Source organism: Cordyceps fumosorosea (genome assembly GCF_001636725.1).
Source record: "Cordyceps fumosorosea ARSEF 2679 chromosome Unknown scaffold_5, whole genome shotgun sequence".
Classification (NCBI taxonomy): Eukaryota; Fungi; Ascomycota; class Sordariomycetes; order Hypocreales; family Cordycipitaceae; genus Cordyceps; species Cordyceps fumosorosea.
This window is the reverse complement of record NW_017387305.1, coordinates 553,295-569,497: the sequence shown is the minus strand read 5'-3', so window position 1 is coordinate 569,497 and position 16,203 is coordinate 553,295. Positions and strand designations below refer to the sequence as shown.

At 53.7% G+C, this 16,203-nt stretch overlaps 4 protein-coding genes across 4 annotated transcripts; 3 read left to right on the top strand and 1 right to left on the bottom strand.

Annotated features, from left to right (window-relative positions):
• Positions 1 to 540: 540 nt before the first annotated feature.
• ISF_02881 (DUF52 domain protein) lies at positions 541 to 1,766 on the bottom strand (the record flags this gene model as incomplete). Its single annotated transcript, XM_018846487.1, has 2 exons — positions 541 to 1,390; positions 1,483 to 1,766. 2 exons carry the CDS (start codon positions 1,764 to 1,766, stop codon positions 541 to 543), a joined length of 1,134 nt encoding a protein of 377 aa, XP_018706215.1.
• Positions 1,767 to 3,165: 1,399 nt separating this feature from the next.
• Positions 3,166 to 4,080, top strand: ISF_02880 (phosphoribosylamine-glycine ligase; the record flags this gene model as incomplete). The annotated part of the gene is made up of 1 exon (XM_018846486.1): positions 3,166 to 4,080. The coding sequence occupies one exon, from the start codon at positions 3,166 to 3,168 to the stop codon at positions 4,078 to 4,080; it is 915 nt and encodes a 304-aa protein (XP_018706214.1).
• A 3,633-nt stretch (positions 4,081 to 7,713) lies between these two features.
• Positions 7,714 to 9,463, top strand: ISF_02879 (zinc homeostasis factor 1; the record flags this gene model as incomplete). The annotated part of the gene is made up of 3 exons (XM_018846485.1): positions 7,714 to 7,851; positions 7,932 to 8,015; positions 8,075 to 9,463. The coding sequence occupies 3 exons, from the start codon at positions 7,714 to 7,716 to the stop codon at positions 9,461 to 9,463; spliced, it is 1,611 nt and encodes a 536-aa protein (XP_018706213.1).
• Positions 9,464 to 11,072: 1,609 nt separating this feature from the next.
• On the top strand, positions 11,073 to 11,603 carry ISF_02878 (Tautomerase; the record flags this gene model as incomplete). Its single annotated transcript, XM_018846484.1, has 1 exon — positions 11,073 to 11,603. The coding sequence occupies one exon, from the start codon at positions 11,073 to 11,075 to the stop codon at positions 11,601 to 11,603; it is 531 nt and encodes a 176-aa protein (XP_018706212.1).
• Positions 11,604 to 16,203: the final 4,600 nt, after the last annotated feature.

Genomic DNA, 16,203 nt, shown 5'->3' with positions numbered 1-16,203 from the left:
TTTTCCTTATTTATTTTACGATCAGCTTAGCCGCTGAGTGATGGAAGCAGACGAACGAACCGTTTAGCTAACATGTACTAAGCCTAACAAGACGCGGGAAGCGTGTTCTGCCAGCTAACAGTCGAAACATAGAGTAAAGTGACGGCATTTGGTAGATGAATTAGCTTCTTTATGATAAAATTTATCTAGGGATATAATGTCGTTGGTGGTACACAAATTAGGTACGCCGGTTATTCGGCCACCTCTTCCGCCATCGTAACTTGTGTCCGTACTCTGTACACGTTCAACTAGTGTCCTACTTGAGGTTGCGAGACATAACTCCATTATCCTCACATAATCATGTAATTCGCATTTCATCTTCGGTGCGCGGAAAATCTCATTGTAATGTCGTGTTTTCATGCCCGGAGAATATACCGCAATTAACAACATAATGACGGGAAAATAAAGCAAAGAAGAGTAAGCTCATGCGATAAGATATGCCTCTACAATACATCTATGCCACCATGAGGGCTTCATCATGCCTAGTCCCTTCCCATTTCCTCAAAATTTCGCGTACGCACTCACATAGCTTACGCTCGACTGCATCGGGTCGGTCAGCAGCGTGCTTCTATCGTACCGGACATGCTTGAACCGCGGGCTCTCCTTGCCCTCAACCCCCTCCTGCCGCTCTGCACCGAGCATCTCCAGCGCCGCCATCATCGCGCCAATCGGGTGGCGCCCGCACACCGAGTTGTCCGTGTCCTCGAGGTTCGCCACGAACGCGGCGTGCGAGCCCGTCTCCATCGCCGCGATGGCCTCGTCGTCCAGCATCTTGATGCACTCGTGGATCGGGGGGTCCCGCGGCGGCGCATCCGCGTCCCGCAGGTTGACCCTGCGCGCGCGCTCGCCCCCGCGAAAGTACGGCCGGTAGTCGCCGAACTGCCGCCCCCAGTGGCAAAAGTCGGAGCTCACCACGAACGCGTTGGCCGGGTCCCGCAGGTACGGCAGCAGCAGCCGGCCCGTCGCCTCCTCGTTCGCCGCGTCCCCGGACACGAGCATCGGCACGATGGCGGGGAACTCGGCGGAGGAGCCGAACGCCGCCTCGCAGCGCTGGTGGAGGAAGGTGATCTCCATCTCGAGGCTGTGCTCCTCGAGCTCGCGCCGCTGCGGGATGTTGCGCACCTCGGGGGCGCCGGCGGACTCGGCGGCCGCGTAGATGGCCCGCAGCGTCTCCTGGTCGACCTTGAGCGCGCCGAGCGGCGTGCGGTACTCGGAAAAGGTGGAAAGTGCGAGGCCACGGAAGTAATAGGTGTGCGTTGGGCCCAGAACGAAGACGCGCTTCGCCCGGGAGAGGTCCAGGCAGCGAAAGGCCCACGCGGAGCACCGTCCCGAGTAGGCGTATCCCGCGTGGCTGCGCAGCGCACCGGGGGTCAGCGACCTTGCACACAACAACCCGAACCTTCCTGAGGCTGATGCAAACAGGGGTGGGAGAATGGCACTCACGGAGCGATGATGGCCCGGGCACCGGGGATCGGCAGTGCTGAGCCGTCAATCGTCTCGGGCACCTCGTCGAGGTACTCATCCAGCTGCCAGCGCAGCTGGAACGGCGCCAGCTCGTACCAGCCGTCAAAGGCTTTTGTCGGCGGCCTGCTGTCGTTAGGTAGCTCCCGGAACGTCTCTGTCATCTTCTTGCGCTCCGCCCGGAGTAGTGATCGCATCTCGCTCTCCGAGAAGTCATTCCACCCGCGGCCCAGGACCTCGTCGCATGTAAGCGGTGCTTCAGGCATGGCGAAAGGAGCCGCGATCGCGAGTGGGGAAAGCGGCGGTGTTTATGGATGGTGTAGAGTTGTGATATAGACTCGGCGCTGCAATTTACTTGCTCTATGTAGAATGGAGAAGACCCGTGGGCATGCCTCTCTTTTTGCTTCTGGTGGCTCGTTGTTCGATAAGTTGTCTGAGGTTGAGCTCGACCGTGAGGAGTAAACGCACGATCGGAGGGAAGCGGGGCCAGTGGACGACTCGACGGGTATGGCTGGTGTTTTGTGGCGCTGATGAGCCACGCGGGGTTGTAAGGCGACGATTGTGTATAATTTGACGATTGTGTATAATTTATTTCATGTTAATTATAAAAAATACATTTATGGTTTTTATACTCTTCTATGCGATCCTAATGTTTTATATCTCGTGTCAGTAGTAGCATTATTAGGAATTCATTCGTGGCATGGCGTGCTTTATCAATCTCGCAATCAAAATGACTGCTACCAAGGGCTACCTAGGGTTAGGGTTACTAGCAAAGTCTTATAAGTGCGAGGAACATAGCACTTTTACACATCACAACCTCGTGGAACGCATGCACAATAGTTAGGAGCTTCTGCGAGACAAGCCGCTGGACCGTGCAAGGAACTGGAATCCGCTTGGTGGCTACAAAGCGGTCTACTGAATCGTATATGTGCTCCCTCTGAGTCTCTTACCGTTGGCAGAAGTCCTGCAGCATTCTGCTTTTGCTACCTCACCTACGAGATCGTGGGAGCCGACTAGTTTATCGGCGGCTTCATTGATTTCTATATCGCAGTGCCCTGAGGCCCACTTCACTGTGATACATGGGGCGTGAGTCAAAACAATGTGCTCGAATCTGCCGCCAGGCAGAAGATGAGGTTGCACAATCAGCCACAGGGTGCAGCAGGCCTCTCACAACCCCACGAATTTGGCCTGTAGCCTCTAGAGATAACCTCCAGACCAAGTGCGGGGACATCATCTCCATAGCATCCGTGATAGTTGGATCACTAAAGATTTTATTGGTGGGCAGTGGTGGGCGGGAGCACGCGCTTGCTTGGAAACTCATACAATCCCCTCTGGTTGAGCACGTCTACGTGGTCCCTGGGAATGGCGGCATGGAGCGTCTCGGCAATTGCGTTTCCAACGTTAGCGACACGGCCACCGATGATTATCCTCAGCTGCTTCTCCTCTCGCAAGCGCCTGGGGCCAGGTCTTGTGGTCGCCGGATCAGACCAGGCAGTGGTGGATCGTATCGAGGGCTACTTCCGAGGCAGTGAGTTTACCCTGCGCCCTGCCAAACTCACCACCCTTTTCCACTAAACGCAATCTTTTAGGTGGCATTCCCTGCTTTGCGCTGAGTAGAGAGAGGCTGCCGAGGTTGAGGAATTCAAAGCCTTCGCCAAGGATTTCATGAAACGACATGTCTTACCTGCCGCTGCCTACGAAACCTTTAACAGCTACGCCAAACCCAAGCAATACCTGGAGAGCCTTGACTATCGCGTGGTGATCAAGGTTGACGGCCTGGAAGCAGGAAAGGGCGTTGTTCTCCCCGTGGACAAAGAAGATGCACACCGTGCTCTCGAGGAGATCATGGTACAGGGCAGAGTTGGATCGGCCGGTGATTCCGTGGTGATCGAAGAGTACGTGGATGAAAACGAGATAAGCGTGCCAACGTTTAGCGATGGCAAGACGACGCGAACTCTTCCACCAGGACAAGACCACAAGCGCGCGTACGATGGCGACCTTGGAACCAACACTGGCGGCATGGGCGTCTATGCCCCTGTGCCATTTGTCAGTGCTACCGACATGGAGGAGATTGAGAGGTCGATATTGCGACCAACCTTCCGCGGGCTCGAGCTAGACGGACGTCCCTTTGTTGGCATGCTGTTTACTGGGGTCATGCTCACCTCTTCTGGTCCCAAGGTGATCGAGTACAACGCCAGATTTGGCGATCCGGAAACACAGGCCTTAATGCTACTCCTGAAAGACACAGATCTTTCGCAGGTCCTTCTCTCCTGCACCAACGGGAGTCTTTCAGATGCCACCATCGACGTCTCTTCGGACTTTGCGTGCAACGTCACTGTGACAGCAGCAGGGTGTCCACTGCCGGACTATATCAAAGGAGGAGCCATCGTCCTGCATCCTCTGCCAAAAGATAAGCACCTTCACGACCGTCATTCTACAAGCTTGCTGACCTCTTCCTACTCAAGATGTGCAAATCTTCCCCGCCAGCACCGCTTTCGTCGACGGGCAGCTCGTTGTTTCCGGGGGACGCGTGCTTTCTGTTTCCACAACTGGCTCAAGCCTACGAGAAGCCGTTTATAATGCGTATGCCGCAGTCAAGTCGATACAGTTTGACGGCATGTTTTATCGCACTGACATTGCCGCAAAATCACTCTCTCTCTTGTAGCCTTCGATGCGGCAATGAGAGTAATATAAACATACCATCTATTAGTGACTAATTAATATCATTCAGTCTTGTAGTTGACGAGCTGGTCGTTGGTAGACCGTACTATAGTGTTGTTTATTACTCTGACAATCAACAACAGCTGCCTATCTAGGGTTACCTAGGGTTATAACACTCTAGAGCCGAAGTCTTACAAGTGCGAGAACATAACAACTTTTACACATAACAACCTTATATTTAAGTATAGCGCCTGCATCTTATCTACCTCTCTATAAAGCGTGGAACATATGCACAATGTCCGGGAGTTGCCTCCAGATGAATCGGCTGACGCTGGACTGCAAGGAACTGCCATTCGCCCAACTTCATTTCGTCGCCCAATGCCTGTACGCAGCCTTATTATTGTCGCAAAACATCGCTCATAACAAGCGTGTATTTTTCAACAGCCCCGCCCACGGCTGGTGCAAAAAATGAAAAGCTGGGTACGCGACGAGGCTGTCCTTTGCTGTGCATACACAGTCATCCTACGGGGCGTCGCTTCCCGCGCAGTGTTGTCGAGTTTTTGCAGATGGAGTCACAACGCGAGATACCACACTATTTGACATTATTGGGTCCAGTCCCATGATCCATCTCAGCCATCTCCGAAGCTCATCAGCCATCGAGTGGAGGTCCGTAGTGGACATTCGTCGATAGCAGTGGAGTAGGATGCCGAGTTTTCCTGCATCGTTGCTAAGAAAAACCAATACAAGTGGGATCGTGAATATTGCTTTGATGGATGGTATCTCTACTCCTTGGTGAAAATTTTCTTATAGCTTCTGCTTCTCGAGGGCAGCCACCCCAAGCGTGATTGTCACATATCAACGTACAATTGGGCTTGGTAATGTCTAGTTCCTTCCAACGCCACCTTGCTCCAAGTGCAGCTGCATGGCTAGCAAGCAACATATCAAGTTCAAAAAGTCAGCTACTGCGGGCGCCACGGACCCCTACAACGTGTGGGAGCGCCATCCTGGCAACTTCGTACGGGCCTTTTCTATCCGGGGCTGGGATGGCGTCGCATGGAGCTGAAAATAAGCTGCATCATCTCCGCCCACTGGGGGAGTAATAAGGACCCGATACCCGGTCGCTAGGGGCGGCCGGATTCGCATTGTCGGCAGACTATGGACGATGGAAATTCTCTTCTTCTGGGTGAGATGTGAATCGGCAAGTTGTTCTGAGATTATCACGAGCTTGACCGCGTTCTCAGATGCAAGGTTTATGGAATCGGCGGAAAACGACTTGCAGGGCTCGTTTGGGAGGCTCCGGGTTGAGTGTTGAGTACTGAGCAACGGCAATGTGCTCAAGGATTCGATGCCGTCTGTCAACGCAGAAGTGGCGGTGCGCAGGTCGAGTGAAAGTGGAAGGTGAACTTGCTGATCTAAACCTTGCGACGGATATATTTCCGGAGTCCGCGCCGGTAACTACCCAGCACCGCAGCCCAGGCTTTCAGTTCGGCGCTGGCAGCAAGTGTTTTAGTCTAGTTAGTTGCTCCTTACCTGGGAGGGATATTAAATGCTGTCCGAGTTGTGTGGGCACCAAGCCGGGGAATTAGCGGCCGATGTTGTTGAAAGTCAGGCCACTTTTGGCGTTTTAATGTTATTGGACTGTAGCTTTGGCGAGAAGCGACTGCTTGGTAGAGTCTTTTTGGTTGTTGGACCAAGCTGATTGAAGCCGCTCAAACAGCGAGTCATGGTACAGATAGTCGTGACACTAGCTAAGGAGTAACCCAACAAGTGCCGAGTGATGCGTATCGGCCTTGAGTATCCGTACTGGAAACAAGGAAACTCCAGGGATGCAGGAAGGTTCTCCGTAGACGAATAGAACAATGCCAACGTTTACGTGGCTCTGAAGGATGCAGCAACCCTTGTCCTGGTGCAGGGTCTGGGCGGGCTGGTCTTTGTGACACCGAACCGCTGTTCATGCAGCCGTGGTGGATGCTTGTTACCAGTCGGTTGATTTCCTGGTTTGTTATTGCTTTTTATCCAGCACCCAAAGCAGCTCTTGTGTCGTGCGTTTCGGCGAGACTTGCCTGTGTCTTGCTGCCTGTAGCAAGGGGCATGAGCTCGGCGGCAGAGACATTGGGACTAGAAGAGAGACATTGATGGGAGATGAATTGCGAATGCTGACAGGGTGGACGAGCACGTTTGCGCACCCCGCAAGGGCGAGATGTGACGTTGGAGTGTTTCTTCCAAGGCCCGCTATACGGAGGTAAGCTTGGCGGCTGGGCGGCGCTGATCATGCTGGGAAACGCGGAGGGAGGCGGAAGGAATTTGGATGGTGCGACGGCAAATTGGGGGAACTTGGGAGAAGCGAGATTTGATAAGGCGGCTTATTCGTCGATAGCCAAGGAAGTCGTTGTCGTTTGTCAACTTTGAATGTGAGAAGGCTGCTCAGCAAGGGAAACGCAGGGTTTGGTGGCTGCAAACAACCCCTGGAAGCGTGACTAGTGCCTTCGGCTAGTGGCACAGGGCGCTGGAAGCATCTTGCCGATCTGGGGAGTTGCAGTGTGACGTTATTATCGAGAGTCCCAATATGTGAGGTTGAAGAGGGATAAATAGCACAACGACTAGATGATAAGTTTTCGCCGACCAGAAAGCTGGGAGTGTTATTCGAATAGAGATGCTTAAATTTAGTAGGCATCCTTTTCTTTGCGAAGCAAGCTGGTAGTCACATACTTGAGGGAAGCCGTTGTGCTGCGGGTTACACGACATGCAGTCTCACCTGCAGCTTCCCTCTCTCCCTGTAGGCTGAGATATAAGTCATGTTATTACAGGGATATATTGCCTTTTTTATTGGGAGCAACAGTATCCGTAGGTTTATATTTCGGCCAACATTCCAAACCTACCTGTAGTGTTATTTTGGGGCCGCTAGCAGACGAGATAAATACCTTGGCGATACCTCTAGCTACCTCCCAGTACTCCCTGCGAATACAGGGCTGCGGGAAGTTCTCCAGTGTGCTTCGGGTACGCTCTCCCCCTGACAGTTACTGCCTGCTTGTCGGCACTGCGGCCATCCGTCGAGGCTCGAGTCCATCCAAGGTTTGGCCTGTCTCGGCTCCCAGGTGCCCTGTGCGTTAGTGGCAGAACTACCCGTAGATGCACTGTAACTAACTCCCCCTCTGTCCCACGCCTCGGTACCTGTACTATCCAGTTATTGTTTAGTAGTGCCATGTACCTTATCAGGCCTCTCGCCTTCTCAGCCACGCCACCCCCAAATAAACTCCAAACCGTCCGTCATCGCTGCATTGCTTCCTGCGTCGGCCTATAATTTTACTTTTCATCATCCATCCCACCACACACAGACTGCAGGGCCCTCAAAAAGGTTTTCCGTCCTTCTCCATCCATCCCTCCCGCCTCTGCTTGGATCCTTTTCTTCTCTTCTTCCTTCCTTCCTTTCTCCCTCAAGCCTCATTCTTCTTTTTCGTTCAACTCTACTCTTGCCTGTTTCCGACCTACAATTGCTTCCAGTCAACCCCCAACTGCCTGCCAGGCGCAAACAACGACACAGCCTTGCCCACCATGGCCTCCAAGTCGGCGCTCTCCAAGAGCACCCGTATCAAAATCATGATCGGTATTGATACTGCCTTTTTCCTCCTTGAACTCATATCCGGCTTCGTTGTTCATTCTCTCGCCCTTACCGCCGACGCCTTCCACATGGTTCGTTCACTCGCCACCTTCTACGCCTCTGCATTTCCGCGCCGCGCAACGCCGCCTTGCTGACCAAGCCTGATGCATAGCTCAACGACATCATCTCCCTCATTATCGGTCTCTGGGCTGTTGTCGCTTCGCAAAAGGAAACTACTGATGAATTCACTTTTGGCGTACGTCCTCTCCATTAAGTCTAATCACTGCCGCCAATTATTCCCTAACATTCTTGTAGTGGGTTCGCGCCGAGATCCTGGGTGCCTTCTTCAACGCCGTCTTCCTCATCGCTCTCTGCGTTTCCATCATCCTCGAAGCCCTCACCCGATTCGTCGAGCCTCCCGAGATCACCCAGCCCAAACTTATCCTCATTGTCGGTACTGCTGGTCTAATCTCTAACCTGCTCGGCTTTGTTGTTCTCGGCGGCCACGGCCACGACCACGGTCACGGTGACGAGGAACATGGCCACGACGACAGTCACGGCCATGAACACAGCCACTCGCATAGTCATGACATCGACGAGGAGCGCCGCAACGTCGCCGACGAGTCCGGTCCTGTTGAGGACGTATACCCCGATGTTGTCGTCGGCAGGCTCACAGCCGCCGCCCACGCCCGCGCTTCGTCCGAGAGCCAGACACGCGGTCGTCGCCTCTCCGGCAAGGCCCAGCAGCACTCGCGCTTCACCAGCATTGACGACATGAGCATCCACCCCTCCAGCTTCCGCCAGGACATTATTGCCGCCGGCCTGCACCACCCACCCGCTCAGCAGGACAGCGAATCCTTTACTGATGAGCCTACCGCCGACGAGGCCGAGGCAACCGAGACCTCGCCCCTCCTCCACGACTCGAAGGGCAGCAACAATGGTGCCACTGCCATCAAGCCTCGCACCACCAAGACCAAACACCGAACCCGCCGAAACTCGAGCGTCCACGCCGGTCACAACCATACCCTCCCTCAGAAGGCTGGCAAGACTACTGGCCACAACCATGCCGACATGGGTATGAACGCCATGATGCTCCACGTTCTCGGCGATGCCCTCGGCAATGTCGGCGTCATCGCAACTGCCCTCGTTATCTGGCTCACTGAGTGGCCCGGCAAGCACTATGCTGATCCAGCCGTCTCGCTCTTCATCACCCTCATTATTCTCAAGACGTCGATCCCCCTCACCCTTGCAACGTCGCGCATCTTGCTGCAGGCCACCCCTGAGAACATTAGCATCAAGGACATCCGTCAGGATATCGAGAGGCTGCCTGGCGTCGTCAGCTGCCACCACATCCACGTCTGGCAGCTCTCGGACACCAAGATTGTCGCCAGCATGCACCTCCAGGTTGAGTTCCCCATCAACACCCACAGCGGCGAAAAGTACATGCAGCTCGCCAAACGTGCCCGCAACTGCCTCCACGAGTTTGGCATCCACAGTGCCACCATCCAGCCCGAGTTCTGCCTCGACCAGGACCACGAGCACTTGAGGGATGCTGCTGCGCTGACTCTCGACGGACAGAATGACCCTACCGCCCCTTGCCTGCTGGAGTGCATTGAAGATTGCCAGGGCCAGAGCTGCTGCACTGCAGAAGGCTCCTCCAAGTCGCCATCTGTCCGACGTGCAAGTGACTCGTCGCACGCTTAAATATGTCTGAACCGTCATTGACCCGGCAACATGCCAGGTCTCACCTTCATTGAAACTTACCACTACCCATGTAACATTCACATGACCCTTTTCCTTATTTTTTGTAGTCCGGCGACGCCTTTCTTTTTCTCTATTTCTTTCACTGGCATGAAAATGGGGGCGCTTTGTTATAGTCCACCCCAGCGCTTCGCTTTGTAATAGACGGGCAAGGCTGTTTTTTCTTTCTTGTTCAAGCGGGGATGAAGGAATGGCGAGATGAAATTAAAAAAAACTTCATGGTTGGGAGAATAGACTTGGGGAGTTCATTCTTGGCGTGTGGGAGAGTAGTGATGAGGTGGCGATTGAAGCCCTTCTTGAATAGTTTTTGTTTTCCGGAGTTAGCGACAGATCTGTTGAAACATCTTTTTTTGGTTGCATGAAAATGACTGAAGCCTAGCTTGTGATTTGATGTAAGGGTGGCCCGGTCAAGACTGACTGGGTGCGTTTCTTTCGCAAACGGCGACTCTTACTACAATCAGACATGGGAAAGTAGAAATATGGTAAAGGCAGATGGGCGATGACGCATCCCTGAGATATCGACCAGAGAAAACGTCTACGCTTCTCGGCTTTCTAGGGCTGCTGGGCTTTGTCACAAAAAGGCGTCGGTCCTTCTGCCAACTCCGCATCGAGGTCAAGTTGTTGAGAGATTGGGTCTCTATTCTCCGGAATCGTCTTTTGAGTCCGGGGAAAAGCGATAGCCGTCAATCAGTCACAGAAATTGACTTGTCGCGTGGCTGTTGGCTAAATCGTCCCCGACCGGAGTTTGGGGGCGGCGGCGGCTGCGGCTGTTGGGAACGGAGAGGACCGGAGTTTTCGGCAACGTCCCCCCAAACGTCGTCCTTGGCCGCTTTGTTGCATCTCTTTCTGTGCTTGCCGCGCAGAGCAGAGCGACCGGGGAGTTTGGTAAACTCCGGCAGAAGCGCCAAGGGATATACCTCTTGCAAGTCACTTGCACAGGGCTGCGTGCAGCAACATGGCTGGATATGACCTCTCTGACTGGGAAGGACGGAGAGAAGTTCGGACTTTTTGGCATCATTGATGATGAATCTGTGCAGCCGGACTCATTGAGCGTTCCAAGCTGAAGGAAGCACGCAAAAGGCCGGAACGGCATGTTGGAGTCGGCAGATGGTCACCAGCTGAAGCGGCTATATGCGTCTTCTGAGGCCTTCATCATCAATCGGGTACATGGCGTATGCTTTCAAAGCACCCATTGACGCAATACGAGTCGAGTATTGATGCGAGCTAGAGGATTTGGAATGATGGTTGCATTACGTGGAAGTCCGATATCCGAGGCAAGACGACCGCTGCATGTGCTGTGGAAGCCCCTGGGGTAATGATTTACCCATCTACCTCGTCCGAGAGGATTGAGAGTTGGTACGGACTGGTAAGGTTTGCTCGCCGGAAGGAGTGATACCATGACCAAAGACCGCAGCATGCAGGCAGAGTTGTTCTTATAAATAGGGGGTCATCTCTCTCCCTAGACACAGCAACATCAATCACAACATCAATCACAACATCTCCAGAAGACAGACTTGCAACACCTACCAACCACCACCACCAACAGCCCAAGATGCCTCTCTTCGAAGTCCACCACTCCTTCGCCCTGACCGACGCGCAGAAGCAGTCCCTCGCCGAGGCCATCACCGCCGCCCACGTCGACGAGTTCAACGCGCCCCCCATCTTCGTCAACGTGCGCTTCATCGACACCCGCGGCGCGCCCCCCAACACCTTCTACGTCGCCGGCCGCCCCGCCGGCCCCGGCCCGCTCCCCAACGGCATCCTCTACCACGCGCGGTACTCGACCGCGCGCACCAAGGAGCGCTTCGACCGCGTCACCGCCCGCATCGAGAAGGCCTGGTACGAGACCGTCGGCAAGGGCGGCGGCAAGGGCCACCCGCACCTGACGGAGGACAAGAGCGTTTGGCTGCATGCGATTGGGGTGACGCCGACGATTGCGAGCCGTGAGGCCGGGTTCAACATGCCGACGCCGGAGGGGGACAAGGCCTGGATCGAGGAGAACTTGCCCGAGTTTGAGAGGCTCGCGGCGGGCGGCTCGGAGATGTTCAAGGCGCTGCTGGAGGACATCCCGAAGCTCAAGTAGGGCCGGGTAACAGCACGGCATGCCTCTTTTCCTTTCTCTCGTGTGAATGGGATTGTACGGGGCACTTTGGCCGACTTGGCTGGCTGCTTCAGTCGGTGGGCGTGTGCAAGGGACCGGTTGCACACCGACTCCCCCGGCTCGGCTCGGAAGAGAAGCTTTGTTGGGCAATCCTGTATTATCCGAGCAGTGTAGTCGCTGCTATTTAGTGAATTCCAATTCAAACCCCGATCGATCGTTGCTTACCATGAGCCGGGGAACTGTTCCAGTATATTGGAGAACATGTCAGTGGCGAACAGAGGCTGGTGTCGCGATCTTCCGTGAGAAGCAGAGGTAGTTGCCACTTTCCGCTCACAATGACCGATTGTTTGTAAACAAGTACTACAAGCCATGAGGGAAGACTGTACGAAGCATGTGTGGTATTTGGGGGCCCAGAGCTTGTACGAGGGGTCGAGCGAGAGGGGTTATCGTAACCGAACGAGGGCGTCTCCGCTTGGACGTGAGACGCACAAAAGGCTAAATAGCGAGTAGGACTCGTGTCTGTTCTTCTTCTCAAGCGCTCGCTGGAAGGTCATGCCTTCTCGGCGGGACTGGAGATGAAGCAGTGCTTGGGGAGGCAGTGAACAGCCGGAGCTGCGACCCAACTCCGGTGAGAAGTACGGCCGGACCCCTCGGATGCGCCCGGGGATATGAAAGGTTTCAAAAACTTCCAGGATGCCCTTTCGAATAACTACGAGGTACACTGCTGTATTGCTGTGTGTCACTCCATCGCTGTCCGACTTCGGCTCCGGATCCCGACGGGAGGCCGATTCCCATCGGGCACTGACTGAAGAAGAACTTGCATGCATCGTCTGGTGCTTTGCAAGATATCCCTAGATCAAGCTTTATCTCTCTTACTCTTCGATTGTAGCAAATGAGTGGGAGAAACCGCTGCGCTGAGTTCCCTTCCGACGCCGCCGTTGCGTGTTTCTGAGGCTCGACATGGGCGGCGCCAGCAGAGAGACTTGTTCAACTTTCTCATAGATTGCCCGGCCTTGGGACGCGCAAGACTCATTCTAGTTTCAGCTCATTATATTGGTTCGTACATGTTGGTCCTCGGCTGGATGCAATCAATGTCAACCATCGCAAGTTACACGTTGTCACGGCACTGTCACCGAATAAGTATGCCACTTATAGCCGTAACACCGGATCAAGGCGACTGTTCCTTTGCCTTGCATTTGTTTACCCCTTTTCTACTTGACACTCTATCCAGAATGTCCCTTGCCGTTATTCTGCTGCTGTCCTCGATGGCTGCCATCACATAACAACTTGGCTGTTGGTGGATTAAATTACGATCCTCCTTCCTCTCCTTCGCCTTGTCTCTCGGAAGAGTAGCCTCGTGCCCTTTTCCTTTGTTGTACATCTAAGCTCGTCTCTTCCAATGTCATCACTAGCAAGCGCGAACCCTTCATCTTGGTGACTCTGGAGCACTGGCCGATACTGGGCTCGTGCTCCGCCAACCATCTCTTTAATTTTACGATTTCGGCCACCACAAACCACTTGTTTGAAACAATCGTAGAACAAAGAACTACATTCTATTCTCGTCACGGGTTCGACGTTCCCAAAGATGGCCTTCTCCAGATCAGCTTCCGAGCCAGCCTCACTGACCATGATTGCCTGCTGAGACGATCGTCCGTGCTTTGATGATTAGAGTTGATTGCTGCGCCAAAAGCCAAGAATAGGTCGCGGCCCTTGTTGAAATGGCCCTCCCTCTCTACGGAGTAGTCATGCTCTCTTCATGGTCTGAGACCTGGGCCGTTGTAACTTGGCCCGCGCTCCTTCTTCATCACGGCTCAACTCGCGCCATTTCCGTCCACCCTCACTGTCTAAATCTGGCTGCTGCTCGTATCCGTACGGAGAGATGCAACCCAAATGATGTTGCTTGTGCCGTCGGTGCGCGGCCAGAAGAGATCAATTAGTAATGAGGGTTTCAGGATGCAGCAGCGCCTAGGGGCGGGATCCGCCCCCAGCACTGTCGTTGATGCCACCTGAGACAAAGAACCCGTGCCTCGGCCTTGCTCGCAGGCAGCAGCGGGCTTCTACTTCGTATCATCTGCATGGAAAACAAGAAGGCCATCCCCAGGTTTGCACACGTTCTGCATGTAAACGGCGCCGATGTCGTGCTACAAGCGCAAGGGCCAAGGACGTTCTGTGTGCGCCTTTCTCACTGTTGCACAAAGCATACAAATACTTGCAATAATAAATCTTGCGCGAGTTGGCCAGGGTGCCATGTTCGGTCTAACTCCGCACCCCAACTAGCACAATTAGCAATGTTAGGAAGGCAAGAATGTCGCCCGTGCGGCTTTGTTGCCCCTCAGTCTTACCCAGACAGAGACAGACATCCGAGGCTGACGGCAACAGACGACTTGTGATGGCTTCTTGAAGTGCCATGTCTTAAAATGCTGCCAGTCAGCTTCAGGCAGGTCTCACAGCCCTCACAACCCTAGATAAGCCCCCTACCAGCATCGCCAAACCCTGCATTGTTGAGGAGTTGAGTTGCCCGAGTCTTTCAGCCGCTCACAACAGCCACCTTTGACAGCCCATTGGTCTCATGATTTATGATGCTCAACAACAACTGCATTGACGGTAACCAGTATTGATGGAACCGGTTCCCATTGAGCCGATGTCTGGAGGACTGACTTTTGGATGGTTTGCATAATAATGGGCCTTGCCTGATATTGTGAGGAGAAAGCTATCGCGTGGCCAGTGCTTCAAGCCCGATATCCCCTTGTAGATTCGTGGATGCTGTGCCGCAGGTATACCTGCGTGGCTGGACAGGATAATAATACCTTTCTTACCTGGAAACATGGCTATTTTAGCACGGGCGCAGCTGCTGATCTATTCATCTGCTGTGCATCAGACTTGATGGGCTTTTCCGCAGACTGCAGTAGCTTTGATAATCCAGCCAAGTCGGCGCTCCTGGTCGATGCAACTAAGCTCGTAGCTTCCCTAGAGCTGCCGTGGAGCTATGTAGATACGGGCAGTTTGCGTGCCAGAGCGAGCCTGATTTGTCGCTCGTTGGTGGGAGATTACTGGATATGCTAGCAAAATGGCTGCAGGAGATGTCAGCGGTGGAAATGAAGCAAGTCTATGCGGCGATTGATAAAGCATCCCATCCATGTACGGCTGCTTCGGGCAAAAGTCTGTTCCCAGCACGCCCTAACGGTACGTAATTGGTGACCGAGAATGAAGATTTCCGCCAGTGGCGTGCTCTATAAGTTGGCGAGTCGCAATTGGCATCTACATAGCAAGGCATCAAAAAGACGCCCAAGTCCTAGGACGACTGGCAATTGGTCGGTCGCGTCATTTCTGCAGCAGCAAGGTTCTGCAGAGCTGAGCTCCTTGTACGGGGCAAGGCGTTGTCGTACCATATGTACTAATGCGGTAGTGACCAGCGCTGGAGCAAAGTTTGATATACTGGTCGGCGTTGAACCGTTCATGGATGAAGTCTTGGCTGGCGCATCCTCAGTCGAGCTGCAATCAAGCACGCAGGATTGCTGCGGTCGAAATCGTCATGAAAGCACAAATTTCAAACAGTGAGGCGAGCCTCGAAGCAGTCCAGAGCTTCAAATGCATGCAGGCCAATGCCCGTCCGAAGCTAACCAGCGAACTAAACTAAGTAATTTCATCCGTCACCAGTCACTCGCTACAACTGGAGCTGCTCCAACACCGTGTTGTCGGGGCTGTACCTATACGTTCCGGTACATATCAGGTGCTTGGCGTCGAAACATCCTGGCCAAGCTGCACCATTGGCTCCATGAGCTCGTCCACATTTGGAAAAGGCGCTCCTCTTGTTTGGAGACTGCTCGGACTGAACATGGCAGTTCGTAAACTGGACCAGAAAGTCGTCTCTGCGGTGGAGCTGATGAGGAGAACTAGCTGCTTATTTCTGAGGGGTTGCCTCGCCCGCTGTTACCAGTTCGAGGCAACGACTGGCTGAGAGTAGTGACGTCGTGACGAAAATGTTGGCATTGTTGCAGGGGTCTGGATGCATGAGTTTGAGATTCTCCATGTGTGGTCATTCCACCAACGCCAATGCCTGTCACGAAAACTTGAAAGTTCGCGCCACAATCGCGACGGCGTTTCGTAAAATCCCCATCCTTGTTCACCTGTTGAAATTATGGAGAAGAGCAACATCTCGAGATGGTGCTCGCCCATTGTCTAGTTGAGATTGTTCTCCTGCCACGCAAAGTCTTTCAAGCCATTGCCGATGCTGCGGAGCTCAGTGCATGCCAATTGCTTGCGCCTGATAGCTTTCATCGGTCCCCTCTTGCTTGAGCTACTGTAATGGACGATACAGCATAGTCTCGCGTTGCTTTGAAACATGACGTATATCCGGCGTGCCGGACTGCGGAGACTTGGCTCACCAGTCTTTGCTAACCTCGACACCAATGGCAGCTACGAGAGGCTGCGCAAAGTAATAGCTCGCGCCACTGCGTGCATGCTGTATGTTCGCCATGTGAGAAAAAAATCTTTCCACTGTAAAAATGTGGCATTTAATAAATCAAACTTTGCAGGGGGCTGTAAGACGCTTGTTCGTAAGTTCGTAAGCGTGCTTCAATCG